The sequence below is a fragment of the Mustela nigripes genome, chromosome 1, assembly GCF_022355385.1.
Source record: "Mustela nigripes isolate SB6536 chromosome 1, MUSNIG.SB6536, whole genome shotgun sequence".
Taxonomy (NCBI): Eukaryota; Metazoa; Chordata; class Mammalia; order Carnivora; family Mustelidae; genus Mustela; species Mustela nigripes.
This window is the reverse complement of record NC_081557.1, coordinates 66818618-66833559: the sequence shown is the minus strand read 5'-3', so window position 1 is coordinate 66833559 and position 14942 is coordinate 66818618. Positions and strand designations below refer to the sequence as shown.

The window sequence follows — 14942 nt, the reverse complement described above, 5'->3', positions numbered from 1 at the left end:
GATGACCTTAGATCATGTACAGCAGTTTTTGTTGTTTGTTTGTTTGTTTTTTTCCAGTTGATCTACAGGCAGAGGTAGAGGTAAGTGAATTTTCAGTGCATGAAAGTGGGCACCAAACCAACTTACAGAAGTATCAATGGGGGATCTAGGGGGCTGGACTGTAGCCATGCAGTCTTCCAGAAACAGTGATGGACGGTCCATTACTTGAGGTCATTAAAAGCCAACCACAGACTGCTGTTGAATGCAATCTCACGCGAGCAAAAAGAAAATTAACACTAACACATGGAATATAGAAAAATGCCCATAAATTGAAAAATGCAAAAAGGAGGTTACAAAACAATATGTAGAGTGTTAGTTATTTCAATCTTTCTGACAGATTTATATAGGATTATATGATCTTAAATATACATACATGCAAAAAAATGTCCTGAAAGCTCATATTCCAAAATGTAAAAAGGGACCATCATGGCATGGGTAAATTATGAGTATGAAATTCTTCTGTTTTGCATATCTTTATGCCTATCTCTCTCCCACTTTCCCTCTTCTTCCCTCCCGGGTCTCTCTTTGTTTTACAGTATATCCTTATTATACATTATATGCTTCTAGTGCATCACAGTTACATGTTTCTAATTACTCTATAATTAGAAACAACTATATTTAACAATTCTACTATAGGCTCTATTTAATTTCTAAAAGAACTGTTTTCAAATAGACCCAAATTTCCTTCCTTTCACTGAGGTACATATACGCGTGTTTTAAACCATTAGACACTGAGTTCATTCTTCCCTACATACTGATGTCCTTGTGATATGACAGGAACTTTTAAATGAGTTGCTCCCAGAAGCATCATTTTTGAAGATGGGTAAATGGTTTTGTGCATGTATCAAGGCACACATCATGGGTCTGTCACGGCCTTGCACAGAGAGATTTGTAATTCGTCATTCCAACGTGGGGCAAGCATGTCCTGGGTACTGCTGATAGAGACAGAACAACATCTCCTGTTGTAAAAACGCTAAATAAAAACCCCGTCATATCCTCTAGCTGAAACCAACTGAGCGTGTCTCTAACTCGTGCATTTCACAAGAGTATCTGCTATAGCTAGCCCTGCCTTCTGCTGCAAAGGCTATAATGTGGCTTTAAATTTCACTGCAGAATTTCTGACTTCGCTTTCACCTCATAAGACGAGATCTGAAGCCTTCGGATGGTAACCCTGGAAAGGTGAGGCGTCGCCAAATGTACTCTCAAGGGGCAAAGAGGCTGTCCCCACTCTGAGAAGAGAAAAATCCCATCATTTATTTGGTAAGCCAAGGGAGAGAAACAGTTGCTTTCACAGCACTCAAATTAAAAATAAGGCAAGAACAAATGAGGCCCCTCTTTATATGAAGAAAGTAAGAACACCGGGCTTGACTGGTCGGCAGCCCCTTGCTCGGCTGGTGCTCTCTACTTTAGAACGTCTTCATAAAGCTTCTTCAGATGGCTGTTAATGAGCACTTGGACATTTAAAAAAAATATCGAACTTTTAAAATTTTATTTAAAAGTACTGTCCTAGATGTAGGGGTTATCTCAATTACATAACAGCAAAGTATACATTAGCATGGAGTTTAGCCCCATGTCCAATTTCAAGATTGATCAGCATCTTTAAGAGTGTACAGCGGCATGCCAGGAATTACAATAGGGCACCTTATGAAAAATCTATGATCTTCCTTCTGAATTATATATTTACGACTTACTGAGGATGATAGATTTCACCATAGGTAAATGTGATTTAGGAACTGCTTTTAGGCTCCGAGCACTCTGGGGTTGGCCAGTGGGGCCTGTATAGGGACTGGAATGCAGTGGGGTGAAGCCCCCCTCCCCTTCCTGCGTGTTGCCTGGCATGGCGGGAGGCCTGCCAACCTCTTGCCTCCTTGTGGACTTTCTGTGAATTTCTGGGCAGTACAGATCTTGGTAACCCGGCAAGCATGCATTATCTGGTTGGTGGGTGGCCTTCATCTGAAAGTTCATCCCATTCACAGTGGTTATGATGTCCCAGGTATTGTTCTAGATTCTAGTACAAAGAGCAATACTCCTCAGCTGCGGCATTCCAGCTTACAACGGACCTTCACCAAAGGGAGGGCCAGGCAGCGAAAAAACAGATGCAGACTCTCTGGGGAGCTCATCCTGAGCCTGCTACCAGTGTTGAGGATGGTCTGAAGGAGGGGCAGAGCTTGAACCATCTGAGGGCAATGAATTTTGCATTACACTATCTTTCCTGTGTGTTTTCTTCTTCTTATTATTATTAAATATTTTATTTATTTATTTGACAGAGAGAGACACAACGAGAGAGGGAACACAAACAGGGGCGGGAGGTGAAAGAGGGAGAAGCAGGCTTCTCACTGAGCAGGGATCCCAGGACCCTGGGATCATGACCTGAGACGAAGGCAGCCGCTTAACAACTGAGCTACCTGGGTGCCCCAATTGAAAGATTTTATTTATTTGAGGAAAAGCAAGAGACATAGAGTAAGAGCACACACAAACAGGGGGAACAGCAGAGGGATAGGGAGAAGCAGACTCTCTGCCCAGCAGGGAGCCTGATTCGGGATTCCATTCCAGGACCCTAGGATCATGACCAGAGTGGAAGACAGACGCCTAACCTGACTGAACCACCCAGGTGCCCGACTGTGTGTTTTCTTGACGTCTCATGAGCAGTCTACAATTTCCTAAAATTGAGGTGTAGACATCTGAATAAAACAGAAAAAAAATCCCAATATTTGTTTAAATATTAAATATACTTACTCTGTTAGCAGCTAACCCCCATTTAAAGTCTTAAAATGGTTATAATTCTGGGGAAACCTTGGGAGTTAGTGACAACACTGGGAGGACCTAGAGATAGCTAACTGGAGAAATTAGCTATCTGTCCCAAGCTAGTCTCAGGGATAATCACTTTACTGAGTCCTTCGTGGGAACGCTATAGTTGTCCCATATGATCTTGGATGCCTTAGTTTCCTCTCCGATTCTGACTCAGAAAGCCAACGAGACTGCAGAGGAGGCTCAATGACGTTCTTCACAGCTGGGCCAGGCCCATGGCTGACTCCTCATTCAGGCTTTCTTAGGAGAATGAGCCGTTCCAACTTACTTGGTCACAATCCTTTTAAATGGATATTGGCAAACGGAAGTTGAGAAATCTCTGAAGCTTTGGGCTCTTTAGAAAAGGAAGGAAGAAATTAATATTCTCTTGAGGGCGTATCACGTACCAGGAGCCACCATTTATAGCTGTCATCTCATAAAGAACCATACGTGTATTCAACGACTATGAGAAAAATTCAAAATACATTGCATAATACAATGCACTGTGTGTTCTGAATTTTTCCACTAGAAGACCACTAGTGGAAACAGACACGCAGCACGTTTAGATAAACTGGACAGAGAAAGCTGGTACAGCTGGCAAGTGGCGAGGTCTGTCTCCAAAGCCCCTCCAAAGTTTTTTTTTTTTTTTTTTAAAGATTTTTTATTTATTTGACAGAGAGAAATCACAAGTAGATGGAGAGGCAGGCAGAGAGAGAGAGAGAGAAGGAAGCAGGCTCCCTGCTGAGCAGAGAGCCCGATGCGGGACTCGATCCAAGGACCCTGAGATCATGACCTGAGCCGAAGGCAGCGGCTTAACCCACTGAGCCACCCAGGCGCCCCGCCTCTCCAAAGTTTTAACTGTCTCTGTCTACATCTGCAGTACACAGGACATTGTCTCATGAGACACGTTTTATTTCTAAGTGAGATTGAAGAACTGTAAATATACATACAGTGCTACATCCCCAAAGACGAAATAACCAAATTTACAACAGGTTTTCTCAATTTCAAAGGAATTGATGGTATTTGCCCTCACATAACAACCCGTTTTCCTTGGCTGTGACATCCAGGACTGCCCCCACTGACCCTCCTCACAGTAACCGGCATCCTGCTGCCAAGACCTCTCAGCCTTTCCCTTACTACGGTCTTGCCCGCAAAGAGATGAGTTTGTAGTCCCCAACCCATTCCCCCCCACCCCCAAGCAAGTCACTCGGAAGGTCTTGCAACAACAACAACAGCTCACTTGAGCAAAGCTGTCTGCAGCCAGCAGGAAGCAAGCCAGAGTCGGTTTTCCTTTTTATTAATAGAGGCACTTGAGTTGGGATCTCGTGTTCTGAACCTGCTGTCATTATATTTTTATTTCCCCCAAGACAGACTTAACGTGCTCAACTGGGTCATACGCATCCGGTGTTAGGCACAAGCTTGGATGATTTCTGAAGGGTCCAAGTGAAATCAGACTGGACAGATCATTCTGTGGCTCAGAGAGTGGGCTGCACAAAATAAACTAGGAAAGCCACACCAGGGAGCACAAGAGAAAAGGAGCTGCGGAAGCCCAGGGCAGAGGGTCAATTTATCATCACTGTGCTAGGGGAAGAAGTCAGCCTGGACTTCTGGGACGTGAGATTCACGGTGGGGAGTCCTCAGGATTGTGCAGAGAGCCATGCAAGGAATCTGGCCCTCTTCTCTGAGAAGGGATCAGCCCCGGATGTGATCCCAGACCCGCTGGGAGAGAGGTTCTCTCCCATCCCTCCTGTCTCCCCCAGGACGCCATTAGCGCTTGCCCAGGAAGGAAGCCACCACAGAGCATGGCTTTCAAAAGGATTCACAACTGAAAACCAAAGCAGAAAGCCTCAGCTCCTCGCAGCTTGTGTGCCCAGCTCAACAGGCTGTGACCCGCCTGGAGAGCTTTCTGCCCGCCAGCACCACTAGCCTGCAGCCTGAAGAAGCCGGCTCATTTCCATTTCCAGGCGGGGCCACTGGATGGAGGGACCTTTCCAGGTCCAAGGGAACAGGTTTCATTTACTGTTGCTCAACTAATTAGTGTTCGGATTTAAGGAGAAGGAAAACAAACGCCATCTTTCACCAACCGATAAATTAGAGGTGGCTATTTATAGAATCAAGGACTCATTCCAGACAACTCTCCCAGCGTCTAGAAGTGACTGCAGATTATGCACGGGGAGGCTAACCAGGGACACAGACAAGCAAAGCTAAGACGTACAAAACTGCCAGGGGCAGACAGAGCAGGCAGGACGCCCTCGAGACTCTATGTCATCCAAGGGGCCAAAAGAACTCTTCCCTTCCTCGGTTTGGATGGAGACAGGGTGGGAAGGGGGTCCTCAGCTAAGATCCTAACCAAGTACTCACATGCCGTCATTTCCAACCTCAACAGGGGCTCTTCAGACACGGCCCTGGGCTCATTTCTTGTATTTTGAGGGGCTCCAAAGGGCACAGTGTGAAAAAAATGTGGGACAAAGAGATGATGAAAAACAAACTGCATTTTACAATATATGTAAATTTCTCTACCGTGAGAGGATTACAAATTATGAGGCAGTAAGAAACAAAATCTTCCCCTCCTATCAAATGTTGAAAAATAGGAGTTCATTGGCTCAATACAGTATTTAAAAAAATGTAGGTGTCAACGATAGTGTAGGGAGATGTGACATATAAATTGGATTTGGGAATTTTTTTGTTTTATTTTGTTTTGGAAAAAACAAGGCTTCCTAATGAAACTGGGCCCACCTACTTCCACATTTGCCACTGGCTGAGCCTCTTCGGAAGGGGCAGGTGAGACCTGCCATCTTTCCCCTCTGCACCCGCATCCACACCCATGATGTTCCTCTGAATTATCAACCCAGGATTCTCTTGCAATTTCCGTTTTGAACAAACTATCTCTGAGAATTAATATTTGCTTGGAAAAATGTGTGTGTGTTTGATTCAATACTTACTGTTTGGTCAGTTGGGAAAATAAAGTGGTGTGTGTATATCTATATATATATAGATATAGATATAGATAGATATAGATATAGATATAGATATAGATATAGATATTTGCAATTCACAGTGCTGGGAAGATCTCTCAAGAGATGGTTCTTGAGAGCTCACACCAACCTGGACTCTTCTGCAGGACTGGGACCTGCAACCCTTATTCCTACCTCATACGCCCATGTTCCCACACTCAAGTACACATGCACACACACCATCACCACCATCACCACCACCATCACCACCACCATCACCCCAGGACCACCACCACCATCGTGATCACCACCACCAACACCATCATGATCACCAAAACCACCACCACCATTACCACCAATACCCCTTATTTAACTGTAGCTGTGGTGCTCAAAGCCACCCCTGGTTGGCCTGCTTAAGCCCTCTTGGGGCACTATTTGAAATACAAAAATGACATTGATTTAGAAAAATCTAAAATGAAGGGTTTTGTTCCTAAGCCAAACTACAGGATTTCTGGGAAAGATGGGCTGGAAACCCTCACTGCAGACAGTGGAGGAAGCAGGCCCTCAGAAAAGTAGCCACTTGAGGGGAGAGAAGCAGTTAGAAACCAGTACATGCCATGAGGGAGCCTTCAGTGAGGACTTTTAACTTGGGGATACTTCTCACTCATAATTATGGAGTGTGCAACATGGAAATGACCAGATTTATGTGGAGGTTTTTTCCTTGTTGTACAATATTTATAGCTGCCCTTGCCCTCAGTAAATAAAGTTGGATGCGTTTCTATAACCTTGTGAGGGGGTGGTATGAGGAGAGAGGGGCAGGGGTGGGCCCATGTAGGAAGTCGGCCTGCTGCAGTAGTGAGCTCAGGCAGCCATGACAGATGACAACAGGCTGAATGGAGTACGCAACAATGTATTTTCTCACAATCCTGGAGGCTAGAAGTCTGGGGTCAAGGTGTTGACAGGATTGGTTTCTTATGAGGCCTCTCTCCCTAGTTCATAGATGGCTGTCTTCTCTCTGCGTCTTCACATGATTTTCCCTCTGAATGGGTCCTTATCCAAATTTCTTTTTCCTATTAGGACACTGGTCCTACTGGATAAGGGGCCACCCTCATGGCCTCATTTTAACTAATTACCTCTGTTAAGACTCCAAACACGGTCACCTTCTGGGCTCCTGGGGTTTAGGACTTCAACCTATGACTTTCAACACAGGCAATTCAGCCTTAATGCCTGGTCTATTCTTCTGCTATTTTGGCCACAGCATCTTCTCAGGGGGACTTGGTCCTGGAGGTTGGGGTGGTAGCCAGCAGGGCGAACCCCTGCTCAAACTGGGCAGGCAGTAGAAGGCAGAATAGTGGGCACAGAGGAGCAACTGAGGGAGTGGCAAATGGAAAACCAAAGAGTCTAAGAGAAAACCTCCTCTTATCATACATATATATGCTGATGCTTAAGGGTGGGCTGAACTGACAGCTCAGTAAATGTTCTGTGATCCAAGAGTGGGAAAAGATGATTCCATTGGCCGCATTTCAATGTGCTGATGGGTGTGTAGGGCCATACTGTTCTATGAGGAGAAGAAGACATATCCTGGACACGACTATTAAGGAACTGTGGGACCTTGGCTCTCTCTCGTCTAAGTCTTAGCTCCTACCTCTGTATAGTGCAGGAGCAGCGTCTGGAGGATATGAATGAAAAATAGCCCCTTGATAACAAGACAGCAGCTAACTACAGTAACTCATGAATAAACAGCAGGTTAGAGTCTAATGACCTCATTGTGAAAGGATGTTCAGTGGGCAAAACATACTCGCTCCAGTAACAGAAGCTTGGTGTCTTGCCCAATGCCAGGCCTAGAATCAGCACATAATAAAGCTTTAAGACAGGAAGGAAAAACAGTGAATTTTCATTAATTCTGTCAAAGTCAGCATAACACAGGAAGAAGGAAAAGTGAGGACCAAGTCTATCTGAGGCCAACGTCTGCCACAAGTGCTGTGCTGTTTTTGCACAGGGATAGACCATCTTTTTTCAAGGCCTGCTGGCGCTTTCCTCAAAGTTTCTTGAAGGTAGCAGAAAGAAGAACCTAATGAGAGAAACTTCCATTGCTCTCATAGTTAAATCATCAAACTTCGGACTACTTAATTGAAATAGCTCTGCAATTCTTCACCACCAGAAATTACCATCATTTCAAGAGTAGAGGCTTACCAAAGGAAGAAACCACTGAGACTGCACACGCACCAAAGAAATCAATTTGCATCCTAAGGCAAGAGGAACTGTTACAAAAACTTACCCAAGAACAGTATTTTTTTTTCACTCAGAAAATAAGACTATAAAAAGGGATGAGAATTTCAAATGGGAAGAAAAAATAGTCATATGAGATATACCTTACAGAGGACAATGGATGATATGTTAAAGGGACAGACAATAAATAATTTACATTCTTAGAGCTCTAGTGTATCTCTTTGTAATGTGTTTTGTTATTTATATCAACTGTACTCTAAAATCTCACCACGTTCTCTGGGCTACTTCAAGTAATACACACACACACACACACACACACACACACCATAATTTCCCATCCCCTGTCTTTATGCTGGTTACTCAGCCTTGTCATCTTTTTTTTTTGATTTGCAAATAAAATCACGCTCTCTGTTCTCTCTGGAAGACTTTTATCAGAACCATCCAGCCCTGAACAGAGAAGCATTTCAAGATCAAAAGGGAGGCAAATAATACTCTTTCAGACGCAAGATAAAGATTCACACATAATTAAGCCGGAACTATAGGATTATTTAAGTGGCTGTATCTTTTAAGAATAATTGAACTGCAATAAGCTTTTCAAAATACTGGGGCCAGGACTGAAAAAGAAAGGTAATTGACAAGGTGTTTGTTGAGGACAAGGGGAGAAGGGCGTGGATGGGGAAGAGGGAGGGACAGGTAATGGTTTAGCAGTGTCTGTGTGTGCCGGGCCCTCTGTGTGGTTCATCAGTGAGGTAGGGATCATGGAACCCCACTTTAAAGATAAGGAAATGGGGGATCAAAGTTAAGTTGACAAGGTGGATGGAAAGAGGCAGTGTATTCCATTATTTCTGTCTCCAAGCCCATGCACTTCATGGTGTCCTAAACTGCCGACCATCACCTCCCTGAGGGTGGAACAAGGGCCTGTTAGAGTAGTACTCATTCACAGGACATTTCTTGAGTGCCCCCTGTGGACCAAGTCCTAGAACAGACACTCTGAAGACAGAAAGAAGTTAAGACAGAGAACTGACAACAGCTGCCACTGTTCGGGGAACCCTTGTTGTCTGACAGTCCGCGTTCTGAGCACTTTTCACCTGCCATCCCATGACTCTTCACACCAAACCTGTGTTAGGGATTGTTATCCTCACCTTGCAGGTCCAGGGAAGGGGTCAGTGATCCCTGCAATGATTCCCGTTTCACAGCTGTCTTCTCTGATAGTGAGGGGGGCTAACATCCTAACTGTTAAGCTAAAACATTTCCCTGAATTAGCCTTCTACCTCTGCTACAAACATAAAAGGCCGTTGAGGAATGTATATGACTTTGAGTAAATGAACTAAAAAATGCCCTATCTGTGCATTTTATAGTAGGGACAAAAGACCACTCCAATGTTTACATCGAACAGACTTCAAATTTGGCAAGAGTGAATACTTAGAATTCACCAAAGGAGATTATGTTGAACTTGAGAATCTTTCTACAGTTCTTTGCTGCTCTTCTTTAACAAATCCCTCGGATTCTGATAGTGACCACAGTCGTCTTATCATCCGACATGGAAGGTGAATGCTTACAGACTCAAAAACCCTTATGGCCCATACGTGGTCAAGTTAAATATCTTAATTCAGTGTACAGGCAGAGTACCAGCGGTATACAATTGAAGCACCTTCTATCATGGGGATAGCAAACTAGAAACAAATCATTAATGCCCTTCTGGTTACGCATTCAGAAATGTCCTCACCAGGTCAGCCTCTGAACGGGTCTTTTCAAGAAGAGTCAATTTTGTTTCTTTGGGAAGGAGAGATATGAAATAGAGCCAGAAGGTTAATATGAGTTTAAGAGGAGCATAGGGTTATCTTGGCAATTAAAGGCTCTCCAGGAGGTTAATTACCCACACCCAGCGCTTAAAACTCACACAATGTATCAGCAGTTACAAAAAAATCTGTGGATAGCAGAGAACTCTATTCTGTACTCTGAATGATACTATTTTAACTCCGTGTTTGGAGGACTGAGTTAAAGCAACACCCTTTCCATGATCCATCCAGAAAAAAAGAAAGGAATGTTACTGAAACCATCACAGCAAAGTTATGCAGGAAAAAAGTAGCCTGACGAAGAACTATACAATTTAGAAAGTAAGAGGAAGAGAGGGTGCGTGTGAGAGAGAAAAGGGGAGATGGAGGGACTGAGGGAGAAAGAAGAAGGCTGGGATTAGCTGAAAACCTCAGCCACAGAGGTCACTAAAAGAAAGAGCAGAAATGATGGGGGTCCTGGAAGACGGGCAGAACGACGGTGGGTGCTTGGGGCTAGTCGGGTTGGTTCGGCTGACTCCCAGTGTTTCAGATCTCCACACTGAGAATTCAGAAAAGCCAGCGTGCTGCCGGTTAGCCAGAATCATGACGGGGTTTGTATCAGCAGACCCTTCCCTTTGACCGACTGCCTTCACCCTGGTTGAAATCAATTTCTAGGCCCAAGAGGGAACCCTTCTGTCCAAGGTGCCACATCAGCAAACTGAAACCTAGGTAACTTTGGAGCCCCTGTAAAGGCTCGGGTTGACCAGAACCAAAGGGTATCCAGTCAGTCAGTCTCCGAACGCCAAGCCAACGCTGAGGCTGGCTGTGTGGCCCCAGCCAGGGAGATATTTTTAAATTGTTGTCTTCTTCGTTCTTTACTCCTCACCCTGTGGACGCTTCCTGCCTCCCACTGCATTTTCAGCTGCTAAGTGGAGACACCTGCTTCGCAAAGTGTCGACGTTTTTGTTTTTAGAACCTTACCTGCCTCCTCTAGTTATTTTTTTAAAAAGCCTTCATCCAAACCCATCATGACTCATGCAGATCCCTCTAGAAGCTCTGTAGGGTCTTCCCCGCTACCCGTGCCCTGTCCCGGCCCATTTCGGCTCAGCTGAGTAGCTTACACTGGGGCAAGCATATCACGTCACCCAGGCTTGCTGACTTTCCACTGCACTCAGGGAAAAAAAAAAAAAAAACCCGTCATCCTTACAACAAGAAGGCAAACAGGGTTCTGCAACTTCATTTCCTACCCCCTGTACCCAGATCCACCTTTAAACCCTTAAATCAGACTGGCCTGGGTGATCACACTGGCCTTGAACAGAATCTTGGCTTCATGTCCCAAATGTCACCTACTCAAAGAGGCTTTCCTCACCAGTGTATTGCGTGTTGCCTACCATTCCCACTTCAGACACTATCGTGGAGACTTCTTTGAGTGGCCTCGGAGAGCTTGTCTCTGAACTTACAGCCTTTACTTGTTTATTATGTGCCCTCCTGCCCCTTCCTGTTTACTTTGTATCCCCAGCATGCAGGGCAAACCCTGGGACCCAGGCCAAGTCCAGGGGCTGCTGTCTGAGGCTCCTGTCTGCACATCAGCTGTCTTGGAACTACTCTCTCTTCCGGAGCGCGCAGATGAAGTCGGATGTTTGGAAGGCTTAGGAATCATGACACTATATGCTAATAATAAAACTGCAACAGGTACAGCAACTCTTTACTGAGTACCTACTTAGTGCCAGATCCCAGACGGGGTGTTAGACACGTCCCCCCCCCCCCCCCCAGCAACTCTAGGGAGGTGGATAGCGGCTATGCGGCACGACTTCCCTAGGCAGATTAGTATCTGGTACTGGGAAATGATATGCCAGATACATTGGTGTTACCCTCACGATGGAAGTATTTGGACAGTATTTATGTAAGTCTGTAAAGGATGCAAAACAGCGAAGGATTCTTCTGGGAAGTAAATTCAAATGCCTGGAAAACACTCTTCCCTAGAGTCACACTCTGCACCAACCTCCCCTCTCCGGAAGACACCACCCTTTCCAGGCACAAGGCAGTAAGCAACCTCGGGTAGATTCCCCAGCTAATGAGAACCCCTCGTTTTCCCCTGCAGGCAGGTAAAGGGTTCAACTATATGAGCACGCCACCTCCCCAGGAGTCCTGGCCTCTGTTGCGAAGAAAAAAAGCACATAAATATAATGTAAGGTGTTATTATTCTGGCAAATGTACTCTAATTCTGGACCAGACGCGAACTGCAGCCCAGTGGTATGATATTGAAAAAAGAATTATAATAATTATTTTTTGGCAGCCTGGAGTCTTTCATCTTTATGAGATGATAGCAATGTCTTAAAAGGATTATCACAGTGCTGCGTGGTAATAATAATAATCCTTTATTATGTATAATGCTTTAAGAGTTTTAAAAGAACTTTGATATAAAATATAAGGGTTGGTTCTAATAGCAATCCTTTGAGGTATATGGAGTGGGAATTATTTGCCACATTTCACAGCAGGGGAAACTGAGGCCCAGGGCAATTAAACAGCTTTTAGCCATGCGAGATATCTTGGCCAGGCAGCTCCCGGATCCTTAGGCACCACTTCCCCATCTAGGGCTTGTTAAAGAAATCATTGCTGGTGAACTGATTTAAAGGAAAACACCAGGAGAGATTTGAAGAGTGTGTGTGTGTTTGTGTGTGTGTGTATGTGTGTGTGTGAGACCTGAGGATTCTAGTAAGCGATTCTTAGGGACTAACAGACCATTTTAGAAGGGCAGATGTGTGATAAAACCTTAATAAAGCCCTAACTTTCAAGCATTGTCATCTGTTCCGTATCAGACTGTCACACTGAAATCCCCGTGCCATACATATTACCCAGGCTCCAAGCTTCCCAATAAAGATACTCGATATGTATAGAAAGAATGTTCCATGAAGCTCTTTCATGTCTATTTTCTCATTTCTTGCCTTATGGTGGTTTTTTTCTTTCCCTCCAGAAATAACACTCTTACAGTTTATATTGCTGCTGTTTCTGTCTTAATGAATTATAGGAGTACATTTTATGGTTTCAGAAACAGTTGTCTCGGGCAGTGAATCAACTAGCAGGCTTCTCTTCCTCAACCTTCTCCCCAGAAAAGAAATGAGAAGCAAAAGCAACTCGCGTCTTCACAAATGATGTACTTTGCTCTGATCACAGCCCTTTGGCTCTTTCTCCCTTCACATCCCAGGCCCTGGAGGCTTCCAGGGCTCTGCTTCTGAACCTTCTTTTCTGATGATTGACATGCTTGTTTTCAGAGGAAGGCAAAGGCTGCTCGCTCTACCACCCCCGCTTGGCACATAGGAGTGTGTTGGGAGGAAGGTACCAGAAATCTCCATCTTCAGAACCAAGCAGCCCAAGAAAGATATCTTTATTTAGGAATCCGTAGTTCAAATATATTAAAGTTCTAGTTTACACTGAAGGTTAAAGAAGTTTAGTGAAAGTCAGTTTTAATGAATGCTAGTTCCCTCTATGCACTTACCTCCAGAAAATGTTCTGCCTGCTGTTCTCGATCCAATTTCCTTGAAGTTGTTGTAATCAGACCTGCGTAGAAATGAGAATATTTGACTTTTAAATATCTGGGGCAAGTAGCTTACTGAGCATGGGAAGCAAATCCAGTTAAAGGAAAAGCAAAACTGATGGGGAACAGTAACTCTTCCATCCCCAGTGCCCATCAAGATGGTCTCTGAATTTTTCTTATAAATTTTATAAATAAAATTTATAAAGGAAACCTGAAAAATTTGTTCTGGTTCTGCTTACCTCCGTTAGATACTGTAATCACTCTGGGGATGTAGAAACTCACTGAAGAACCATTGTTTTCCTGATAATAAGGAATTTCAATGATTCATTTGCATATGACTGAAACTCTACAGTAAGAACCTCATTAAAGATTTCAGAGATCTTGAACGCTAATAGGTTGTTGATGCTGATCAGAATCAGGCTATGGAACAGCACTTTCTTATTTAACTTTTTAATGCTGATACAATTTTTTGTTACCCTTGACAAGGAAGGTTACTTCGGTAATAGCTACTTGTACACATAATTATTTCAAATTTAATAACTTATATACCAAAGACCTCACACTGTAATTTTATCATTTTGTTTTATGTGTTGAAATCTTTACACAAAATCAGTTCCACATGGGAAATATCTCTATATCTTTCCTTCGAATGGTGTTTCCCGTAAATGAATCACCCCTTTGAGTATAAAGACAAAGAAAAGGCAATGAGAAGCCACAACCTTCAAGGCTGCCCAGTTATTACACCAATTTGTCTTTTGCAGGTATTATTATTATTATTGTCAAATGGCAATTAGGAGGTCAAATTTATATTCCATTTCTTGATGCTACACCGTCCCTGAAGACGAGACTATGGATTGGGTTGATCTTGTGACCTGTGCTGATGGACAGAAAAGAGCAGGGAAAATCGCATGTCAAGCTTGCTCCCCACATGAGTGAGGTACAGGAAGTATGGAAAAGGCATTTTACCAAGATCTGCTGAGAGGCTCAAGACCTCTAGCTTTTGTTTTACATGTACCTGGTAGGTGGGAGCATGTGGATTCTAGAGAAAGCCAAGAAGAGGCCCCAAGAGGTGAAATGGGCATCAAAATAAAATCCCACTGACAGTAGCGTATCTCTTTACAAAATGGCCCCACTCTCCTTCGCTCTCATCTGCCCACACACCCCATGGGAGGGAAGGCTGTGTTCCCACTCTACAAATGATCTACCTTCCCATCAATTCTTTCTGGAACATGCCCCACCCCCCACTGCTTCACCTATAGATGGTTTACATTTAGCTCAGATGTTAGAGAGGTGACCTGTCTTCCAGGGTTAGGTGTCCATCTGGTGTGTCCCAAAACAACCAGTTCACTCCTCCATCACGGCTCTTTGCTCTGTGCTAGAATCCGTTGTTCACATGTGTGTATTTCCCCACTAGACAAGTTGACAGAGTTCCTTCATGGGAAGGCTCTGCCTTTTTATTTTGAAGCCCTGCTGTCCCCCTAGCCTCCGGCCTCTAACAAAGAATAGGAACTTCATTAATGCTCAGTTGACAAAAGCTGCTATAGAGGAGATTATTTATTTTCTAATCTCCAGTTTTGCTGCAGACTTAGAGCGTGTTTCTTCAGGAAGGTACTGTTTTGTGTG

At 44.1% G+C, this 14942-nt stretch overlaps 1 protein-coding gene across 1 annotated transcript in view; it reads right to left on the bottom strand.

Annotated features, from left to right (window-relative positions):
• Positions 1-14942, bottom strand: part of FAT3 (FAT atypical cadherin 3) — a 663645-nt gene that overhangs the window by 168941 nt on the left and 479762 nt on the right. Inside the window, exon 4 of the mRNA XM_059412525.1 lies at positions 13281-13342. Within this exon, the coding sequence (XP_059268508.1) occupies positions 13281-13342 (62 nt within the window). The remainder of the gene's footprint in view (positions 1-13280; positions 13343-14942) is intronic.